This window comes from Pristis pectinata, chromosome 7, assembly GCF_009764475.1.
Source record: "Pristis pectinata isolate sPriPec2 chromosome 7, sPriPec2.1.pri, whole genome shotgun sequence".
NCBI classification, from domain to species: Eukaryota; Metazoa; Chordata; class Chondrichthyes; order Rhinopristiformes; family Pristidae; genus Pristis; species Pristis pectinata.
The window spans coordinates 1,662,355-1,680,631 of NC_067411.1; the positions used below are offsets into that span (position 1 = coordinate 1,662,355).

At 55.0% G+C, this 18,277-nt stretch overlaps 1 protein-coding gene across 1 annotated transcript in view; it reads left to right on the top strand.

The window, feature by feature from the left end:
* cplane1 (ciliogenesis and planar polarity effector 1) overlaps window positions 1–18,277 on the top strand; it is a 158,175-nt gene that overhangs the window by 119,991 nt on the left and 19,907 nt on the right. Inside the window, 10 exon segments of the mRNA XM_052019796.1 lie at window positions 609–937; window positions 5,758–5,965; window positions 6,766–7,014; window positions 9,539–10,180; window positions 11,257–11,432; window positions 12,531–12,624; window positions 13,019–13,170; window positions 13,266–13,327; window positions 15,318–15,482; window positions 15,908–15,985. Of these exon segments, the coding sequence (XP_051875756.1) occupies window positions 609–937; window positions 5,758–5,965; window positions 6,766–7,014; window positions 9,539–10,180; window positions 11,257–11,432; window positions 12,531–12,624; window positions 13,019–13,170; window positions 13,266–13,327; window positions 15,318–15,482; window positions 15,908–15,985 (2,155 nt within the window).

Consider the following 18,277-nt stretch of genomic DNA (forward strand, 5'->3'; position numbering starts at 1 on the left):
CAGATATATTTATATATCTATATACAGATGTATGAAGTATTTTCAACTTGAAATTTGAACCCGGTTTCTCTTTTGGTGGACGCTACCTGACCTACTGGCCATTTCCAGCATTTTCTGTTTCTATTACAGATGCGCAGACTGGAATTGAGTTGAGGGTTTCCGGGGATGTGTATGTGTAAACTAACAGATACGTAGCAGGAGGTTGCTGGAATCTAATCAGTGGGGTTGAGGTGTAGGGATGAGTTGGGAGTTATGTACAGGACTGAATGCCACGACTGGGTCCACTGAGGAATGCAATCCACTCCCTTCAGTAAGTATCCGCCTGTCCTGGTGAGTTCTAAGATTGGAACCTTTCCTTCACCCAGTGACAGTGTTGTGCACTCAGATGCTGCTGCCTCACTCTGCTCTAGAACTCAGAGGGTTGGGTTGTGCTGGGCTGTCCAGTTCTAGAAGGGGCTCATTGTTCTGATAGGACGTGAGTGGGTCACCGGGTAGTAACCCTGCAAGCAGCTGTGAGTACTGGGGAGGGCAGGGTGCCCATTTGATTCTTTGGTCGGTTTGATTTTACACTCAGCACTTTGTTTCTTGAATTTGCTTTGTGATTTCAGGTGGGCTCTGGCTTGGATGCTGAGGGGGCCCTGGATGAGCCAATCAGGATGGATCCTGGGGAAAAGGTGGACAGATCCTTAAGCACTGATCCCAGAGAGTACACAGGCACAGATCCCAGAGATCAAACAGATAAACACACGAGCACAGATCGCAGAGAGAGGATATATAAGTCCACAGGCCCAGCTCGCAGAGAGAGGATGGATAAGCCCACAGGCCCAGATCGCAGAGAGAGGATGGATAAGCCCACAAGCCCAGATCGCAGAGAGGGGATGGATAAGCCCATAAACATGGACCCTGGAGAGCGACTGAATGGACAGCAGACTGCAAGGTGTAGTTCTTGATTCTCCAGGTCATGACAGATCAGTAGGGAGGCTGAGGAAGGAGCAGTGGGCTGTTCAGTGTCTGAGTGTTGGGTGGATAGTGTTTTGTTGCTGGGTGCTGTATGTTCTGGTGTCAGAGAAGAATGTTCCCCTTTCACCTCCCTGCTGTTCTCAGAGAACTGTCTGGCTGGCTTTGTGCCAGCATGTCAGACCCTGCTTTAGCCTGTGCACCTTGTGCTGGTCTCTCTGGCCTTGGTCTTGTGTATCTCCCTGGGGTTTGCAGGCTCACTAAGTGTGGTGATTGATGAGTAAATGTGGCAGGTTGCCACATGCATTACACTCTGATTGAGGTATTTCAGGAGGGCCTGTCACCTGCCCAGAACTGAGCTACACCGGTTGCTATGGAACCGTACTTATTGCGGTAATCAAACAAACTGAGCTCTACCTGGGAGGCAGAGAGGAGGCGGCAGGGAATCAGTCAGAGCAATGTTACAGAGATTCGGAAGGGTCATCTGTTGACTGCTGCATGAAGCCAGTGAGTGGACAACAGTCTAATCCAATGTCCCTCAACACTCCTCTGTGTAGGCATCCTCCGTTAACCCCAACCGCCCCGAGGGAAGAGTTGGGGAGTGGGTTTGATCCAAGTATCTACAGAGTAGCACGGCACGGTAGCTCGAATGGTCAACTGCTCTGAATAACAGCAACTGGATAAGTACAGTTCTGTAATGTAGTCAGTAACTACAGCCAGGGAGAGGTAGCACTGACAGGGAGAGAGGGGGAGACAGGGAATGTGAGGATGAAGAGAGGGACAGGGAGTCAGAAAAGGGGGGGGTGTTGTGAGTTGGAAGGGGGGGGTGAAGGCAGTGGGAGGGGAGACTGCAGATTGGGAAAGGGGAAGGTCTGGGCAGTGGGGGACTGCGATCTACTGTGGGCTAAGAAAGAGGGCGAGGGAAGATAGTGGGAGATGGGGAGGATGGGTGGTGGGAAATGAGGCTGAAGGATGTGGGAGAGTTGGAGGAGGGAGGATGTACTGGGAGAGCGGGTGGAAGTGTGAATGGTGAGAGAGACCGGCAGCCAGGAGAGTAAGACTAGGGTGGGAGTGTGGTGGGAGTGAGTGGGTGGGTCTCTGGGTGGGGGTGTGGGGGAACAGTACAGCCTTGAGAGTGGGCGGAGGGTGGACTGGAGGAAGTGCAGAGTGAGAGTGTGGGTGGATGGGGAGAGGCAGCGTAACAGGGTGGGAGAGTGGGTGGAGCTGCAGGAAGATGGGTGGGGGGGGGCAAAGGTGTAGGGGCTACAGCTGAGTGGCAGTAGAATTGTGGAGGGTGCAAACAACCGGGACCATGGCTGTTTTGCAGACATGCCAGTGACATGGGCAGCCATGGAGGGAGGAGCAGGGAGGTGTGAGGAGGATGGGAGTAGAGTCCGAGGAGATGTGGAAGGGTGGTGGAAGGGCCAGAGGAGCAGACGGAATCCACTGCAGAGAAGTGAGATGTGTTACAGCTTGGTGGGAACTACAAGAAGGGGCAGCACAGACCAGAGGGCACGAGGGTTACAAGAAGAGAGAGTTCTGGGGGTAAGTATACCAGGTCCATTACAAGTGAGCAGGCAGCTGGAGAGGATGATCGATGAGCTGCTGCACCCTGTGCTTTATTTATAGAGGCCAGGGACTGAGTACAAGAGCAAGGAAGTCACGGTGAACCTTTCTAAACCCTGGGTAGGGCACGGCCAGAGGGGTGTGTCCAGTTGTGGGACACGGCTGGATGGGTGTCCAGCTGTGGGGGCCAGGGCTGGAGGGGTGTGTCCAGTTGTGGGCCTGGGCTGGAGGGGTGTGTCCAGTTGTGGGCCTGGGCTGGGGGGGTGTGTCCAGTTGTGGGATACGGCCGGAGGGGTGTGTCCGGTTGTGGGACACGGCTGGAAGGATGCCTGGATCCCCCAGTGGGTGCGCCCGGATCCCCCAGTGGGTGTGCCCAGATCTCTCTGTACTCTGCCATCTACAATCTTTCCCCATTTAGAAACAGTCTGCCTGTAAGTTCCCATGACTGAAGTGTGTGACCTCATACCTTCCCACATGGGACTCCATTTGCCAAGTTTTCACCCACCCACTCCACCTGTCTACGTCCATTTGTGGAGTTCTAATATCTTCGCCACGTGCCCTCCCACCTATGGAGGCTATTGGGAATGGGGTGAGGGTATTGGGGAATGAGCGAGGGCATGAGGGACGGGTGAGGGTATTGGGGAATTGGGAAGTGTAGCTCACTGAGGTCCCTGCCCAGTGTGCAGTGTGTGGGACGGAGCTCCCTGCCCAGTGTGCAGTGTGTGGGACAGAGCTCCCTGCCCACTGTGCGGTGTCTGTGGACAGAGCTTCCTGCTCAGTGTGCAGTGTGTGGGACGGAGCTCCCTGCCCAGTGTGCAGTGTCTGTGGACAGAGCTTCCTGCTCAGTGTGCAGTGTGTGGGACAGAGCTCCCTGCCCAGTGTGCAGTGTCTGTGGACAGAGCTTCCTGCTCAGTGTGCAGTTTGTGGGACAGAGCTCCCTGCCCAGTGTGCAGTGTGTGGGACAGAGCTCCCTGCCCAGTGTGCAGTGTCTGTGGACAGAGCTTCCTGCTCAGTGTGCAGTGTGTGGGACAGAGCTCCCTGCCCACTGTGCGGTGTCTGTGGACGGAGCTCCCTGCCCAGTGTGCAGTGTCTGTGGACAGAGCTTCCTGCTCAGTGTGCAGTGTGTGGGACAGAGCTCCCTGCCCACTGTGCGGTGTCTGTGGACGGAGCTCCCTGCCCAGTGTGCAGTGTCTGTGGACAGAGCTCCCTGCCCAGTGTGCAGTGTGTGGGACAGAGCTCCCTGCCCAGTGTGCAGTGTGTGGGACAGAGCTCCCTGCCCAGTGTGCAGTGTCTGTGGACGGAGCTCCCTGCCCAGTGTGCAGTGTGTGGGACGGAGCTCCCTGCCCAGTGTGCAGTGTGTGGGACGGAGCTCCCTGCCCAGTGTGCAGTGTGTGGGACGGAGCTCCCTGCCCAGTGTGCAGTGTGTGGGACGGAGCTCCCTGCCCAGTGTGCAGTGTGTGGGACGGAGCTCCCTGCCCAGTGTGCAGTGTGTGGGACGGAGCTCCCTGCCCAGTGTGCAGTGTCTGTGGACAGAGCTCCCTGCCCAGTGTGCAGTGTCTGTGGACAGAGCTCCCTGCTCAGTGTGCAGTGTGTGGGACGGAGCTCCCTGCCCAGTGTGCAGTGTCTGTGGAGAGAGCTCCCTGCCCAGTGTGCAGTGTCTGTGGACAGAGCTCCCTGCCCAGTGTGCAGTGTGTGGGACAGAGCTCCCTGCCCAGTGTGCAGTGTGTGGGACAGAGCTCCCTGCCCAGTGTGCAGTGTGTGGGACGGAGCTCCCTGCCCAGTGTGCAGTGTGTGGGACAGAGCTCCCTGCCCAGTGTGCAGTGTGTGGGACAGAGCTCCCTGCCCAGTGTGCAGTGTCTGTGGACGGAGCTCCCTGCCCAGTGTGCAGTGTCTGTGGACGGAGCTCCCTGCCCAGTGTGCAGTGTGTGGGACGGAGCTCCCTGCCCAGTGTGCAGTGTCTGTGGACGGAGCTCCCTGCCCAGTGTGCAGTGTCTGTGGACGGAGCTCCCTGCCCAGTGTGCAGTGTCTGTGGACGGAGCTCCCTGCCCAGTGTGCAGTGTCTGTGGACGGAGCTCCCTGCCCAGTGTGCAGTGTCTGTGGACGGAGCTCCCTGCCCAGTGTGCAGTGTCTGTGGACGGAGCTCCCTGCCCAGTGTGCAGTGTCTGTGGACGGAGCTCCCTGCCCAGTGTGCAGTGTCTGTGGACGGAGCTCCCTGCCCAGTGTGCAGTGTGTGGGCCGGAGCTCCCTGCCCAGTGTGCAGTGTGTGGGACGGAGCTCCCTGCCCAGTGTGCAGTGTGTGGGACGGAGCTCCCTGCCCAGTGTGCAGTGTGTGGGACGGAGCTCCCTGCCCAGTGTGCAGTGTGTGGGACGGAGCTCCCTGCCCAGTGTGCAGTGTGTGGGACGGAGCTCCCTGCCCAGTGTGCAGTGTGTGGGACGGAGCTCCCTGCCCAGTGTGCAGTGTGTGGGACGGAGCTCCCTGCCCAGTGTGCAGTGTCTGGACGGAGCTCCCTGCCCAGTGTGCAGTGTCTGTGGGCAGAGCTCCCTGCCCAGTGTGCAGTGTGTGGGACAGAGCTCCCTGCCCAGTGTGCAGTGTGTGGGACGGAGCTCCCTGCCCAGTGTGCAGTGTTTGTGGACAGAGCTCCCTGCCCAGTGTGCAGTGTCTGTGGACGGAGCTCCCTGCCCAGTGTGCAGTGTCTGTGGACGGAGCTCCCTGCCCAGTGTGCAGTGTCTGTGGACGGAGCTCCCTGCCCAGTGTGCAGTGTGTGGGACAGAGCTCCCTGCCTAGTGTGCAGTGTGTGGGACAGAGCTCCCTGCCCCGTGTGCAGTGTGTGGGACGGAGCTCCCTGCCCAGTGTGCAGTGTGTGGGACGGAGCTCCCTGCCCAGTGTGCAGTGTGTGGGACGGAGCTCCCTGCCCAGTGTGCAGTGTGTGGGACGGAGCTCCCTGCCCAGTGTGCGGTGTGTGGGACGGAGCTCCCTGCCCAGTGTGCAGTGTCTGTGGACAGAGCTCCCTGCCCAGTGTGCAGTGTGTGGGACGGAGCTCCCTGCCCAGTGTGCAGTGTGTGGGACAGAGCTCCCTGCCCAGTGTGCAGTGTGTGGGAACAGCCTGAATGGGTTTTCCTGCCTGTCTAGTGTTGTCTGTCGGTGATCATTGGTGTTGTCCCAGCTGGGAGCTCAGTGACTGTGTTGGGACGGTTCGTGAGCCGAATCTGATGGGTTTTCTGTTCCTTCCTCAGCCCTGGCCTCCCTCCCAGCCTGGTGTGTCCTTCCCTGGAGCAGGCTGTGCTGAGTGGTCAGTCCATGCCCGAACCGCAGAGTGTGCCGGTCACGGATGCCCGTACAGCGGCAGCAACAACCCAGGCCGTGCCCGCTGTGGGCCAAGGTACCGTCACCTCAGATATGGTCAGGTCCCTACTGCAGGATGAGGTGTTTAAACTCGTTCAGGTAATGCGAACCAGAAGCTCACTCCCTCTTCCCACATCCTGTCACTCACGAGCCATTACACTCAATCTCAGCCTCTGCGTCCACTTCTCACTCAAAGGTGCACCATCCCAGCCTCAGTCTGTGCCACCCACCTGCACCCTGTGCTTCCTGTGCTCCCCTGTATTCCCCACAGCTGCACACCTGATCATCTCCGCCGCACCTCTCCCTACAGCTCCTTCACTCCCAGTCTTTTCCCTGCAGCTCCAGCACACCTTACACCACTACCACTCTGCTCGCCACTCCACGGTCCCTGCACCCCCCTCCCCACCACTCTCCATGTCGATATGTGTACACCTCCTTGTCTAGTGTCCCTCTTTCTTTTCCTCACTCTCTCTATCCCTCTCTTTTTCTGTCTCTGTGTGTGTTTTTCTCTTCCTGTCACTGTCTCTGTTTCTCTGTCCATATCTCTGCTGTCTCACTGTCTCAGCCTCTCTGTTGTCTCTGTTTCTGTCTCCATCCGTTTTTCTCTGTCTCTGTTTCTCTCTCTCTGTCTCACAGTCTCTCCTTCCTTATTGTGTCTCTCTCTGTCTGTCTCCCATTTTTCCTTTTTATCTCTCCCTGTTTCTTCTCTCTGTCACCATTGTCTCACTCTTTTACTGCCTCAGTGGATGTCTTTTTTCCTTCATATTTCTTTGTGTCTCTGTCATATGTCTCAGTCTCCAATTTTGCCCCCCCCCCCCTCTCTCTCTCTCTCTCTGCCTTTGACTTGTCCGTCTGGAACTCATTCACGTCTCTTTATCGCCCCTCCTCTTATCCCACAGCTCCAGCAAATCAACTTCCTGAGTTTAATGCAGGTGGTTGGATCCTCACTGCTGCAGGTACCTGGCACTCAGCCACCACAATCTGTACTCAGCCAGAATTGTTCTCCACCAGCACCATCCCCCAGCACAAACCCACCTCCAACTGGACGCCCGCCTGCCCCAGGAGAACAGGAGCGGAAGAAAGTACCTGCGGGAAATGATCTGCCACTTCCGACACCCAGCGGTCCACCAGAGGAGAAGGTTGCTCAGGTCAGACCAAAGGTTGTCACTGCCTGCATAGTGGGTCACCGTGTCGACAGTGTTCTGTGTTGATGTACGTTCCTTCCTTTGTTCAATGCTGAATCCAGTTCTCACTGCCCAGGCACTGGGATCCTCTGGTGCCCTGTCCACACCACTGCCCGGGCACTGGGATCCTCTGGTACTCTGTCCACACCACTGTCCAGGCACTGGGATCCTCTGGTGCGCTGTCCCCACCACTGCCTGGGCACTGGGATCCTTTTGTACCCCGTCCACAGCAGAACGATGCCCACTGATGGTGACACTGTAGTAATTCACAAAGACATGAATAGTCAGCATGGACAGAGTACAATCAGAAAGTGCTGGAAACATTCAGGTCAGGCGGCATCTGTTGAGAGAGGAAGTGTTTCCCTGTCAGCAGCTGCTGCCTGACCTGTGATTTCTGCCCTTATTTCACATTTCCAGTGCTTTTATTTTCAGCATGACAGAGAACTGGGAATTGGCAGACGTGGATCATTTTCAGGTTGGTAAGCTGTGATTAGTGATGTGCCACAGGGCTGCAGTCTCAACAATGTGCAGTCCCAACGTCTTGGAGGAGAGCAGTCTGTGTGTTGTGGCCAAATTAGGTAATGATACAAAGACAGGTGGGAAAGGAAGCTATGGGGTGGACAAAAGGGGTCTACAGAAGGGGCAGGCAGGTTCATTGACTGGCCAGAACAACAGCAGATGACGCACGATGTATAACAGACATTTGGAGCACAGGTACTACAAATGATTAGTAAAGGAAACAAAAAGTTGGCTTTTTATTTTAAAGGATTCAGAGAACAAAAGTATGGAAATCTTTCCAAATGTCCCTCCACACAACCCTGTATCAATCCCAAGCTAACGCCACTGCCCCACTCTCACCCTGTGGAGTTCCACAGGGGTCAGTGTTGGGACGGCAGCTTTTCGCCTTATACATTAATGATCTGGATGAAGGAACTGTGATGGCATTGTGGCCAAGTTTGCTGGTGATACCAAGCTCGGTGGAGGAACAGGAAGTCTGCAGAAGGACTGGGACAGGTTGGGAGAATGGGCAAAGAAGTGGCAGATGGAATACAGCGCGGGGAAGTGTACGGTCATGCACTTTGGTAGAAGGAATAAAGGCATAGACTGTTTTCTAAATGGGGGGAGAATTCAGAAATCGGAGGTGCCAAGGGACTTGGGAGTCCTAGTGCAGGATTCCCTAAAGGTTAACTTGCAGGTTGAGTCAGTAGTAAGGAAGGCAAATGCAATGTTTGTATTCATTTCAAGAGAACTAGAATGTAAAAGCAAGGATGTACTGCTGAGGCTTTATAAATTGTTGGTCAGACCAGATTTGGAATATTGTGAGCAATTTTGGGCCCCATATCTAAGGAAGGATGTGCTGGTCCTGGAGAGGGTCCAGAGGAAGTTCACAAGAATGATCCCAGGAATGAAAGGGTTAATATATGAGGAGCGTTGGACGTCTCTGGGCCTGTAGTTGATGCAGTTCGGAAGGATGAGGGGGGAATCTCATTGAAACCTACTGGATACTGAAAGGCCTGGATAGAGTGGACAAGCAGAGGATGTTCCCATCAGTGGGAGAGTCTAGGACCTGAGGGCACGGCCTCAGACTAGAAGGATGTCCCTTTAAAACTGAGATGAGGAGGAATTTCTTCAGCTAGAGGGTAATGAATCTGTGGAACTTGTTGCCATGGGTGGCTGTGGAGGCCTAGTCATTGGGTGTATTTAAGGCAGGGATTGATAGGTATCTGAGTAGCCAGGGCTCAAAGGTTATGGTGAGAAGGCGGGGGAGTGGGGCTAAATGGGAGAATGGATCAGCTCATGATAGAATGGCGAGCAGACTCGATGGGCCGAATGGCTGACTTCTGCTTCACTGTCTTATGGTCTAAGATAAGATATCTTTGTTAGTCATATGTACATCGAAACACACAATGAAATGCGTCTTTGGTGTTCTGGGGGGCAGCCCACAAGTGTCGCCATGTTTCCGGCACCAACATAGCATGCCCACAACTTCCTAACCTGTACGTCTTTGGAATGTGGGAGGAAACCGGAGCACCCGGAGGAAACCCACGCAGACACGGGGAGAACATACAAACTCCTTACAGACAGCGGCAGGTATTGAACCCGGGTCGCCAGTGCTGTAATAGCGTTACGCTAACCGCTGCACTACTGTGCCTGTATTTAAGGCAGAGATTGATAGGTTTTTAGTTGGTAATGGGGTTAAGGGTTACAGGGAGAAGTTGGGAGAATGGGGTTGAAAAAAAACAGCCATAATTGAATGGTGGATTAGACTTGATGGACCGAATGGCCTAATTCTGCTCCTATACTGTCCCCAAACTAATCCCACTGCCCCACTCTCTCTCTCTGTATTTATCCCATATTTATTTCACAGCTCTCTGTCCTTGTTTCTGCAACAAAAGCTGCTTCTTCCCGTTAGATCATTCTCCCCCTTGCTGTGTATTGGGATGCTGTCCTTTGAACCAGTGCGCTGATATTCTGCTTTACTTTCCAGAGCCCGGAGGATTTGCCTGTCCGTCCAAGGCCTGAAGACGCTGGTGTCAGCGGACTGCGGCGGATCCCCGAGACTTCGAGTGTGGCACTGCTCCAACCTCAGCTGCTCGGGGGCCCTGGAGCCCACTGGCAGCCGGCTCCTAGCCTCCCATTGCTGCGCCTGCAGCCAGGGTGTGAGCTGAGAGCTCCCCCAGTCAGCTGCGGCAAGCTCCCGTTCACAGCCCCTCGGCTTCCCCCTGCACCACGAGAGGCCTGGGCACCCCCCACCTACAGGTCACAGCCTGGCCTTCCTCCTCACCTGAACTCAGCTGCCTACGAGGCAGAGACTGCCCGCCGGGCCGAGCAAGGCGAGAGGAGGGAGGGCTGGGTGAACAGAGACCTCCCCACACACCTGAACCTGGATCAGTACCAGCCCGGCTCCTGCAGCACCCAGCTCTCAGTGAGGGCAGCCAGGTCCCAGACCCCCCCTCCACACAGCACCTACCCACAGCAGATGGTCCTGCCTCTCCTCCACTTCCCTCAGCCCACACACACCACTCTCTTCCCCCTGACTGCAAGGCTGCCTCTGGCCCGGCCCCTCGCCACACAACGGAAGTCCCCAGCAGTCCTGCTCCAGTGCTCCAGCCGATGTCCGGAGCCTCAGGTAAGGCAGTGTGGGAGGGTGCAGGGGGTCAGGGGATGGGTCAGTGTGGGGGGTGGGGGGGGTGGTGGGGGGGGAAGGTGGTGGTGAAGGGTGTGTCCTGTTCAGTGGTTCCAGACTCAGCAGTCCAATTGGAACTTTTCCCGCCAGATTCCACAACAAGCTGGAAAGGTATTTAAGCTGGTTATGATGGAGTCTCCTCCTGCTGCTCTGTGACCCGTTCCATTACAGAGTCACACAGCACAGAGACAGGCCCTTTGGCCCACCATGTCCACACAGACCAAGTTCCCATCTACAGTCAAACCACTTCCCAGCACTTGGTCCATAGCCTTGTCAATTCAAGTGCTCGTCCAGATGCTTCTTAAATGTTGTGCAGGTCTCTGCCTGCATCTCCTCCTCAGGCAGTGCATTCCACATTCCATCCTCTAAGCCTCTTGCTCCTCGCCTTAAACCGATTCCCTCCAGAGTTAGACGTCTCTGCCATGGAGAAAAGGTTCCTACTCTCTACCCTGTCCATGCCCCTCACCATGTTGTACATACATCCTCCGCTCCAGGGAGAACAGACCCAGACTCTCCCCATCACTGAAACGTTCCATCCCAGCCCATCCTGGTGATTCTCCTCTGCACCCTTTCCCATGTAATCACCTCCTTCCTACAGTGTGGTGACCAGACACACACACCGTACTCCAGCTGTGGCCTGACCAATGTTTGATAAAGTTGTACCATGACCTCTCTGTTCTTATACCCTTTGCCCCAGCGAATGAAGGGAAGCATCATTTATGCCTTCTTCACCACACTACCTACCTTCAGGGATCCTTGGACTTGTACACCAAGATCCCTCTGTTCCTCAATACTCCTTAGGATTTGCCATTCATGGGATAGTCCTACCCTTATTAGACTCTCCAAAATGCATCACCTCACACTTACCAGGGTTAAAGTCCATCTACCATTGCTTTGCCCAACATTGTTCTGTAGCCCAAGACTGTCCTCCTCACCATCAATAACACCAATTTTCTGTACTGGATGTAACGCCATTACTTGGTACTGAAGCACTACCACAGTGTTGTCCTGTGCTCCAGGTGTCTGCGCTCCACCCTCCAAGGCTCGTCCCAGCCCAGGACATCATTGCCTTTGAACAAGGCCGGCTACGCAGAGCTCAGCGAAGCTCGGGTTCACCGCAGGCTGAAACCTTCCGCCTGCTGAGGGTGAATCTGCAGCCGTTTGAGCCCAGGACTCAGCGCGATGGGAAAAAGAGGTGGGAATGTGAAAGGGATGAGTGAACTACAGCCGCTTCTGCTGCTATGTGACTCTGTGACCCTCTCCAAGGTGCCGACGGGCTGTGGGCTGAGGGCTTTGGGGGGCAGGGAGAATAGTGATGGGGGGGCGGGGAACAGGCATAAGGGACGGGGAGAGAGAAGAGATGTCCGCACAGGCTGGGGAGAGACCAGAGGGAGGGTGGGCAGGGAAGGGTTCTGGGCAGGGAGGGAGATGGGAGTGGGAAGTGATGATAAGAAAGCTGAGGGTGTGTGTGGAGACATTTCTTCCCTCAGAGCGGTGAATCTCAGGAATTCTCTGCCCCGAGGGTGGGGAGCCGGATCATTGGATGTTTTAAGGTGGAGCCGGATCACTAGATATTTTAAGGTGGCGCTGGATCAATATTTGACAGATTGAGGGCTGTGGGGAACTGGTACAGAAGAGGAGACCAGCATAGATCAGCCATGATCGTATTGAGTGGTGGGGCAGGCTTGGGCCAAGTGGCCTCCTCCTGCTCCTATCTTCTTGTGCTGTTGCCTCACAACTCTAGTGACCCGGGTTCAACCCTGGCCTTGGGTGCCGTCTGTGTGCAGTTTGCACGCTGTCCCTGTGACCGTGTGGGTTTCCTCCGGGTGCTCCAGTTTCCTCCCATGTCCCAAAGACGTGCAGGGTTAATTAGCTCTGGTGTGTAGGTGAGTGGGAGAATTGGGGGGGGGGGGGGGGTTGTGAAGGTGGGGGAGGTGATGAAGATGTGGGGAAAATAAGACTTGTGACTTGTGTAGGAGCCGGGCGACTGGGACAGGAGGAGGGCAATGGGGGCAGGATCTGGGCAACTGGGGCAGGAGGAGGGGGGTGACTAGGGCAGGAGGGGGGCGACAGGGGCAGGATCCGGCCGGGTGACTGTGTGGTTGATGGCTGACACGAACTGGCTTCCATGCCCTATCTCTGTGTGAGGGGGAGAAGGACTGAGGGCCTGGTGGGGGGGACATGTGGGCTACAGGAGTGGCTGGTTTGGGACCAGTGGTGGGGTTGTAGGGCGGACAGTGCGGAGGTTAGGGGTGAGCTGAGTGTGATTACACTGGGGTGTTTATTTCCTCAGGCTGAAGCGACGAGAGAGGAGAGCGGAGAAACCCCCAGCCCCTGAGCAGTGCGTGAGCGGCCCTGATCTGCCCCCTCCTCCAGCTGAAAGCAGAGTGAGTGTAAAATCCCTCAGTCTGAGGGGGAGATGCTTGACAGGGAGCGGGGGGGGGGGGGGGGGGGTGGAGGGGAAGTTTATCTGGGAGGTAGGTGGAGGTGACGAAGGTGGATGGTGGGATCTGACAGGAGGGGAAGGTGGAGCATAGAACCAAATAACGGAGGTGGGGAGGGCAGATGGGAACAGTGGGGGAGGGGACCCAGTGGGAGGGGTGTGTGTGGGTGGTGGTCAGATGGAGTGATGGGGGCTGGGATGGGCATTGGAGGAACTGAGTAGTTCCGGAGGTGAGAGGAGAGGGAGAGGGGGAGCAGGTTACCGGCAGCCGGAGGGTTCAGTGTCCACGCCATCAGGTTGCAGACCACCCGGGGGGAATGCGAAGCAAGTTCCTCTAGTTCGTGTTTAGCCTCAGCCTGGCAGTGGAGGGGCGAGACAGGTCGTGTGAGGGAGAGGGGAGGGGAGTTACAGTGGCTGCCACCCGGAGCTCGGGACAGTCACGGCAGACGGAGCGGAGGTGCTCGGCCAAGTGTTGCCTCATCTGCGCCTGGTATCACCGATGTCTGGAAATGGGGCATCTGTGCCTGCGGATTTTAGGGAGGTGCTGTTGGCTGCTGAATGCTGGGGTATGTGTCTATTTAATAGGATGGAGCCGGCAGCTGTTCCACCAGAGCCTGATCCATCGCAATGTTGTACTGTCCCAGCAGGTGAGTCAGGACTCCATCGCCAGCCTCACCACATCAGTCCCCACCGTCAGGAGCCGTGCTGCCCCCATCCTTCTGTCCTGTCTGCTTCCAATGGTGTCAGCCGCTGCCACCCTCCCAACCACTCTCCACTCCCTGACACTCCCCTCCCCTGCCCTCCCCCCTCCCCACTACTTCCCTCCATCTCCTCACCCCTCCCTCCTCCCCTCCCCTTCTCCCCACCCTCCTCCCCTCCGCGCTCCCCACCACGCCCTGCTCCGCGCTCCCCACCACTACCCTGCACCTCCACATTCCCTCCTCACCTGTCCCCTCCCCTCCCTTCCCTCCCCTCCCCTCCCCTCCCCTCCCCTCCCCCTCCCCACCACTCCCTTCCCCTTCCCCCCCCTCCCCCTCCCCACCACTCCCCTTCCCTCTTCCTCCCCCCTCACCCTCCCCAGCTGTGTCCTGTCCCATTCGCTCCAATGCCGGAGGTTTGTACAGCCCTGGCACAGGGTTAACTCCCTCTGGGTCCCTGCTCACCGTTAACCCTGTCCCTCCCTGGCATTCCAGGCTCCTCCCTGGGTACCTGGTGTGTGGGTCACATCCTGCAGAGGCAGGTCTGCTCTTCCACACCTTCCTCTACACTCCGCCTTGTCCTCCTCCCCCTCCACCCACTCCTTCCTTATACCCAACTCCCTTTGCCTCTTCCTCTCCCTCTTCTCCCCCCGCCCACTCTGTACTCCCCTCCACCAAACCCATTCCCCCTCCCCACATTCCTCACTCCCCCACCCCCACTTTACCTCACTGTTACCTCCGCCATCCCCTTGACCCCGCTGTTACCCTCCCCCACCCTCACACCATTCCCACTATTGGAATTGGGTTATTATTGTCACTTGTACCGAGCTACAGTGAAAAACTTGTCTTGCATACCGTTCATGCATATCAAATCTCACATCAGTGCATTGAGGTAGTACAACGGAAAACAGTAGCAGAATACAGGGTAAAGTGCTACATTACAGAGGAAGTGCAGTGCAGGGAGACAAGGTGCAAGGTCATAATGAGGTAGATTGTGAGGTCAAGAGTCCATCTTATCGTACTAGTGGACCATTCATTAGTTTTATAACAGCGGGATAGAAGCTGTCCTTGAGCCTGGTGGTACGTGCTTTCTGGCTTTTGCGTCTTCAGCCTGATGAGAGGGGGGAAAGAGAGAATGTCTGGGGTGGGAGGGGTCTTTGGTTATGCTGGCTGCTTTACCGAGGCAGCGAGAAGTATAGACAGAGTTCATGGAGGGGAGGCTGGTTTCCGTGATGCGCTGAGCTGTGTCCACAACCCTCTGCAGTGTCTTGCAGTCCTGGGCAGAGCAGTTGCCGTACCAAGCCGTGATGCATCCAGATAGGATGCTTTTTATGGTTCATCAATAAAAGTTGGTGAGTGTCAAAGGGGACATGCCAAATTTTCTTTATCTTCCTGAGGAAGCAGTAGGCGCTGGTGAGCTTCTTAGCCGTGGCGTCTATGTGATTGAACCAGGTCAGGCTGTTGGTGATGTTCACTCCTGGGAACTTGAAGCTCTTTACCTTCTCAACCTCAGCACCATTGACGTAGACAGGTGCACGTGCACTGCCCCCCTTCCTGAAGTCAATAACCAGCTCTTTTGTTTTGCTGACATTGAGGGAAAGGCTGTTGTCGTGACACCATGTCATTAAGCTCTATATCTCCTTCCTGTTATTTGAGATACAGCCCACCACGGTGGTATCATCTGCAAACTTGTAGATGGAGTTAGAGCAGAATCTGGCCACACAGTCATGAATGTATAGGGTGTAGAGTAGGGGGTGAGGACACCACTCCACCCACTGTACCCCCTCCCCTACCCCTATCCCCACACCATTCCCACGGTTCCCCCCCCACCCACTTTACCCCACTGTTATGCCCCCACACCACCCCCACTGTTCCCCCACCACCCCTCTGCATGCTCCTTCTGTCCCCGAGGTCTGACTGTTGCTGTGAACCCCTCCAGGTCCAAGCGTTTCCCTCTCTCCAGACTGGGATTCGGGAAGCTGCCTCTTTGCCACTGCTGCAGAACTGCATTATCTGGCGTCCACCAGGAAGAATGCTGAGGAGAGGAAGGATGCAAGCACCAACACTGACCAGGGCCCCGAGCCCCAGCCCCAGACTCCCACAGGTAGCGGAAGCCTCTCCCTTCTCCCCTTCTTCGTACAGCACAGAAACAGGCCCTTTGGCCCAGTTCGTCCATGCTGACCTTTTAGTCCCTCTACACGAATCCCGTTGCCCACATTAGGACCGTACCTCTAAGATTCCTTACACCATGCATTGAAGGGTACCCCATCCTTCGATGGTTCATTGCTGGCACATTGCAGAGAAATGAAAAGCGATTCTGAAGCTGCTGGATTGTGCTATTGAAGACCTCTGCCAACTCTCCCACCCTGAGCTATTCCACTGCTTGAGAGGTACCTCCACTGTGGAGTAGCTCACTTCACTCTTCCCCCTCCTGTCTGATGCTCTGGGATCTCTGTGTGCCTTCGCTCCCTTCCTCCTGGCATGCTGGGCATTTGACTGACTGGTCTGCTTCTTTTCTCCTTCCTGTAGCTCCTAAATCTTTCCGGGATGCTGGGATCCTCACCTGCTCCGAGATGGAGAACCATCCACCAACTGCCATCACTGCAGGTCTGACCCTTCACGTGTTGTCTCGTGGTTTGGTTATCAGTAGGGGAGGGAAGCCTCATGCGGAGAGTACTCCTCAGCAAGCACAGTCCATGACCAACACTAGAGTCTGTGCATCCACCTCAGTCGCACCCACCCTAACTCCTGAGCACAAGCTCCCTCCGCTGAGAGTGGAATGAATATCATTCTAAGAGGCCAGTCAATCAGGACCCTGTTAACCTCAGTCAGAGACCACCGACTGATGGTTCTTCCAATGTCTTCTGTCAATTAATTTCGACCTTCCTGGTTTTTGACCTGTCTGCAAAGGGAAATGGGTCCTTTTTTTTCATCAAGGCTTCTCATAAATGTATTTAACACAGTTAGGTCTCCCCTTAGCCTCCTCTTCTATAGAAAACATATCCCAGCTTATCCAATCATTCCTCACAATTTCCAGTCCCAACAACATCCTCATAAATCTGCTCTACCCCTGCCCAGTGCAGTCGTACCTTTGCCGTAATGTGGTGACTAGATTGTGCTCCAGCTGTGATCTAACCATTGTTGTACACAGTTCCAGCACAACCTCCCCATTATTATAGTCCTGTACCTCAACCTATTGCACTGTCCTGCTGCCTTTTAAAGATTTGTGGACATAAGTCTACATTGCCTTTCCTCCTCCATCACCAGTCAACAGCCTCTCAATTTTTGCGTCATCTGTAAAGTACTATATTATGCCACTTCTTTTTCGGTCTAAGTAATTAATATATACAACAAAAAAGAAGCCCACTGCTGTCAATTTTCCATTCACAGAATCTCCCTTCAACTATTACCCTCTGCTTCCTGCCTCAGAGCCTTGATAAAATCCATGTAGATTACATCAAACGCACTGTTACCTCCTCAAAAAATGTAACTGTTGGTCACACACAACCTTCCCTGATTAATCTCCACCTTTCCAAATGAAGTTTTATACTGTCCCTTGGAATGGTCTCCAAAAGCTTGTCCACCACCAGAGTTAAACTAACTGGCCTGTAGTGACTTGGTTTATCAATTCCTCCTTTTTTAGAGTCCTCATCTTACACCACTCGAGGGAGGGAAATTTGAAAAATATGGGAAAAGCCTCCACAATTTCCTGGGATATATTCCATCTGGGCCTGGGAATTTGTCCCTGGCTAATTCTTTTCCATTTGTTTACATTTCCTCCTTAACCGTAACATTGGGATCTTCCCTGCCCTTTATGATGACAGTTCCAGCCTCCCTCTCCCCCTCCTGCACACGTGCTTTGTGTTTCCCTCTATCAGCCTCACCCTCACATTTGCTTTTGTCTCTCTTGCTCCCTCTCTCTGTCTCTCTCTCCCTCCCCCTCACTGTCTCTCTCTCCCTCCCCCTCACTGTCTCTCTTTCTCTGACTCCCCTTTCTCTCCCTCTCTCTCTCTCTCTCTCAAAGCCTCTCCCTCTATGCCTCTGCCTCCCTCTCCCTCTGCCTCTCCCTCTGCCTCTCTCTATCTCCACCTGCCCTCACCACTCTGTCCCTCGGTCCCCCTCTTAGTATTTCCCTGTGTTTCCTATTTATCCCTGCGGCTCTCGTTTCATGTCCATCTCTCTGTGGGAGCATCACTCCCCCATTGTCTACCTCTCTAATTCCCTTAAATTATGCAGAGGATTAATAATTCAGAGCCCAGCCATTTTGCAGACTCACTGGGAGGACCCACTATGCCTGTAGTCTGACAAATACCTCATAATATGAGCTTTGGATGCGGACACTTGCTGAGGAGTACCTGTGTGAGGCTTCTCTCTGGACAGCTGCCTCTCTGCATGTTTATGCACCATCTCTAGCTGTGTCTCTGACAGAAACACCTTGTGTTCAGCTAATAACCTGGAAGGCACATTACATTGTGGCAGCAGGTGGGTGCAGAACAGCCTGACTGTACGGTGTGTGACACAGGTCAGCCATTCCCCCAGCCACTCCCCAGACCCGTCCCTCCTCCCACAGCTTTCCTGCACTCCTTCCTTTGAAGACTGTGCGACCCAAGTGTCGATAGCCAGTCCAGACTATCACAGTGGAGAACTATGGAACTATCTGAGGACAGCGGCTGCCACAAAGGTTCCATCTGAATATGGGCGTTAATTCCTCGTTAGCAGCCAAAGCTGGATCGTCGCTGCCCTCTGTGGGATCTCCCTTATGCACAGGTCGATTGCTGCAGTCACTGAAGTGGTTTGGAATGCCCTGAATTTTTTGAGGTGCTATCTGAATGCACTGAAACTCCGTGCCTCCCACTTCCAGTGAAGATGTGCTGGGGATGTTCCATGTCATATAGACGT